This window comes from Etheostoma cragini, chromosome 4, assembly GCF_013103735.1.
Source record: "Etheostoma cragini isolate CJK2018 chromosome 4, CSU_Ecrag_1.0, whole genome shotgun sequence".
Lineage (NCBI taxonomy): Eukaryota > Metazoa > Chordata > Actinopteri > Perciformes > Percidae > Etheostoma > Etheostoma cragini.
Window position 1 is genome coordinate 27,626,232 of NC_048410.1, and position 3,996 is coordinate 27,630,227.

The following is a 3,996-nucleotide window of genomic DNA, read 5'->3' on the forward strand; positions in this document are numbered from 1 at the left end:
ACACTGTCTTACCTTTCAGTGGTGCTGTCAGCTACTCCCAGCAGGAATGACAGCAATGCAGAAACCCTTCGATAGCAGGCCGATGGGCTCCCTCCGCCAGGCAGCTGGCAGCACACACACACACCTCATACCGGCCCCTAAGTGTGTTGCCAAAGTGCAAAAGGGACATTTAACAATGCCGTGCCGTAGAAATTAAAAAGACAGTTGTCCTATTTCTAATGTCACACTGCTGTCACGTCTCGGACACCGAGGTAGGGTGACTGGAGGGAGTGGGGTGGAAATTACAGCATTGCAATTCATTTAATCTGGAAAAAGGAATACTTTGAAGTACTTTTTTTTTTAGAAAAGTGCTGCATGAATAATGCCTGGTTAGGTTGCAAAGAAGCAAATATCATTCTTGTAAAAAATTAGAGGTGTTTTCCAATTTTAATTCAAGAGCAAAAATGTGCATTTCATGATATAACGGGTAGTCCATTATTGTCTAATCATTTCCTTAGATCCTGAAAAACTTTAATTTTTGTGTTTATTATAGGGAAATAACCATTAAACCCATTATTTTTATTTAGTAATTAATTATGGGAAACTTCATTCTCCATATATGTTGAATTGTATGTTTACTTCCAGACAAATAAAAAAAACAATGTGGTCAAATGAAGAATTTAGGTGGATGTTTCTCTGTTTTCCTTACAATTAGTTCTGAAGAATCTGTCACAAGAAACATTTTAGACATGATCAGTGAATGAGGGATGTAAAATAATGCAATACCAAATAATCTTGACTCAAGGTACACTTGCTTGGCTTTTTTCAGAACTTTCCACCACATCTCACGGCCTTCATCAAGATGGCTCAGTTGTTTGATACAAGTTTGGCTGTTCTTAATTAAGCAACGATGACATTACATCTAACAATCATTGTCATAACAGCAGCTAAACTACACACATTTTATACTCTTAGTTAATTCATGCATTACTGAGTCAGCGTGCAGTTAGTCAGTAATGGATAACCTGACCTCTGACCTCTCATGACAGTTGTTGCCCCAGTTTACGCCTCTGTAAGAGGTTGTCATGTCTTTTTTTTTTTTAAAGTGGTTGTGCAAAGTTAGCATGGATGTAGATTTCATTTTGCCTGGTTCAGCTTCTCCCTCTGGTAGGCGCTAAAGGAACAGTTTATTGACAGACTGTCACTATTATGACCACTTAAACCAGTCCATTTTGCCAAGCCTGGAACACACCTTTCAAGTAAGTTATTTATTTTGAATTACATTTTTTTATTTATACACTTTATTGATCCCCTGTGGGGAAATTACAAAGTACACTCTGTTGCTATAACACACTACACACAGGCCTGAAACACACACACATGCTCAGGTCCTATACATGCACTAAGGGAGAGATGTCAGAGTGTGGGATGGGGGGGCTGCCAGTACTAGACCAGCACCCTGAGTGGTTGAGGGGTGTGCGGTGCCTTGCTCAAGAGCACCTTAGCAGTGCCCAGAAGGTGAAGGGGCATCTCTCCAGCCACCAATCCACACTCCGTACTTTGGTCCAAACGGGGACTTGAACCGGCGACCCTCCGGTTCCCGACCCAACTCTACGGACTGAGCTACTGCCACCCCAAAAAAGTATTGAAGTATTAAACACATCATTTAAACGTGTAAATAGCTGTCAAAGACACATTATACTTCCATATCCACCTACCTCAGAAATATAACCATCCTTAAATATGTATTCCAGCGCTATTTGCACTTTAACATTACTGTGTTTACAGTTCCTATAGAGCTATTTGTTTAAATCTGCATATTTCATGTAAGTGTGTTAACTGTATATATGCAAAGTGGTAACTCCTTTTTTATTTTGTATTATACTAAGATTTATATACAACTTTGTGTATATTTCCACATACTAGCCCATCTTAGCTAAAAACACTTTCTGCTTTACCTTCTCAATCATTCACTTTAGTTTGTTATTGTGATATAATTTCCTGAGTTTCCATCTCAGCGCTAAATGTTTGCACAAACTTCACTCATTGCTTTTGAGTTGCTTTAACATTTATTTGTAAAGTCTGTCAGGTTTCTTCTTAATACATCCATGTGTAAATTAGCAACCACATACTTCTTATTTATATTATTCTGTTTGACTGGTCACATTTGGTTTTGGTTCTAGAGATCTTGATCTCAATGCAGAGTACCTTTAATTATATATACTGTATATATATACCTGGACACTTTAAAAATGATTTTGTATCAGCCCAATAAAAAAGACACAGGATAAAGCTAGCGTTACAACTGGAATCAACTTTTCTTAATCGATTCCAGATAAATCGATGCGATCGACTTGGCGGCCGGGTATTAGAGTTCCTGCGCAGCCTTTTCTCCTTCCTTTTTGCCGAATGTGTGAGCCATGGCCCCGATAGTGAGTAGTAAAATGGTCAAATAAACTGCGTTCTGACGATGTATTGTAACTTGTATACTGCCCTCGCAGAAGTGTATGTTACCGGTGTAACCTTACAGAAATATGTTACAGGAGCCACGGCTGTTTAAGCCTCTTTTTCCTAGCTTTGTTTACTGTGTTAGCTTAGGCTAGCTAAAGCCACGTTGGGCTAATGCTAACGATAGCTAGCAGTGAAACATAGCTAGTAACGTGTGTGGCTTTGACACAATTTGGAGGTCTGTATTTTAAAGTATGTCGTGTACAGCCTTTGAAACACGATGCCCAATCACTTGCTATTCGGCTTTAACTAGCTGGTTTATTTGTGCCATGATAGTTGTTTGTGCTTTTTTTTGAGTAACGTTCTCCATTCGTGTGCTAGAAAAAGCAGGTGGTCAGGAAGCAGGGTGGGAAGAGGAAGAAGCAGATCCTAAAGTTTACCCTGGACTGCACCCACCCCGTGGAGGATGGCATCATGGATGCTGCCAACTTTGTAAGTACACCAGTTTAGACATAAGAGTCCTCTTATTGGCAGTAGCTCAGTCATTAAGGAGTTGGGTTGGAAACCGGAGGGTCGCCGGTTCAAGTCCCCCTTAAGGGTAAAAATACCGAAGTTGGCAGTGCCCAGTTCATGTCGTGGACACTGCTAAGGTGCTCATGAGCAAGGCACTGAACTCCCAACTGCTCGCTGTGCTTTTCCATGTCTTCATTTTTACTGAGCATGTGTGTGTAATTCAGGCCTGTGTACTTACAACAGAGTGTAAATTGTAATTACCCTTGCAGGATTAATAAAGTATACATACATTACATTTGCCCCATGTTCAACAAGTTTCTATATCACACATTTGGGTTTTCTTTCAACCAAATTGTCAAAAAATAATAACGTGGACGGTTCACTATAAGGCTCTATTCACTACTTTCATTGAATTTGGGTGTTTTAATTAATGTTATAGTGTTTGAATGTCTAAAGAAAGTGTCAAATTTTGTAAAAAATACTCAAACGCTGCAAAAAACATCAAAGCGCTGAAAAAGAGCTACAAAAACGGTGTAAAAAGTGACAATGTGGAAAAGATAAAGAAAGGCAGGGAAAAGTGACAAATGTCGATAATCGATCCCAAACCATTGGATTATATGGACAGTCAGTTTGTGATAAAAGTACACTGTATCATCCACTGTTTTAATGGAAGCTAAAAATATATCAACCACAATGTGTCACCTGTAGGTACTTGAAGTACTCCTTTTGTAACTGTACACCAAACCATTTGTTACAGAAATGTTGAATGATTTCTGTTACTTTCTGGGTTACGTGTATTAAATCTTGCTGGATGTGACTTTCTGGCCAACAGTGCAGTTCAGTGTCCTAAATTCCCTGTAACCTAACCCCCATTTGTACATGTCCTGTCTATCCCCTGTCCCATCGGCAATCCTAACCTTATCCACTCAAAGTCACATGCCTAACCTCAAACCCCAACCAATTGGCAGGTCTAGTGGAATTTGGGACCCTAAACGGTACGTGAACCAACTTTCTGTGTCCTATGCCCTTAACAGGAGCAGTTCCTGCAGGAGCGCA

The 3,996-nt window shown here is 39.8% G+C and overlaps 1 protein-coding gene across 1 annotated transcript in view; it reads left to right on the top strand.

Moving 5' to 3' along the window:
* The first annotated feature begins 2,285 nt into the window (after positions 1-2,285).
* The window catches only part of rpl22 (ribosomal protein L22), a 5,079-nt gene continuing 3,368 nt past the window's right edge, over positions 2,286-3,996 (top strand). The window contains exons 1-3 of the mRNA XM_034869594.1: positions 2,286-2,411; positions 2,809-2,919; positions 3,975-3,993. Of these exons, the coding sequence (XP_034725485.1) occupies positions 2,400-2,411; positions 2,809-2,919; positions 3,975-3,993 (142 nt within the window). The 5' untranslated portion in view covers positions 2,286-2,399. The remainder of the gene's footprint in view (positions 2,412-2,808; positions 2,920-3,974; positions 3,994-3,996) is intronic.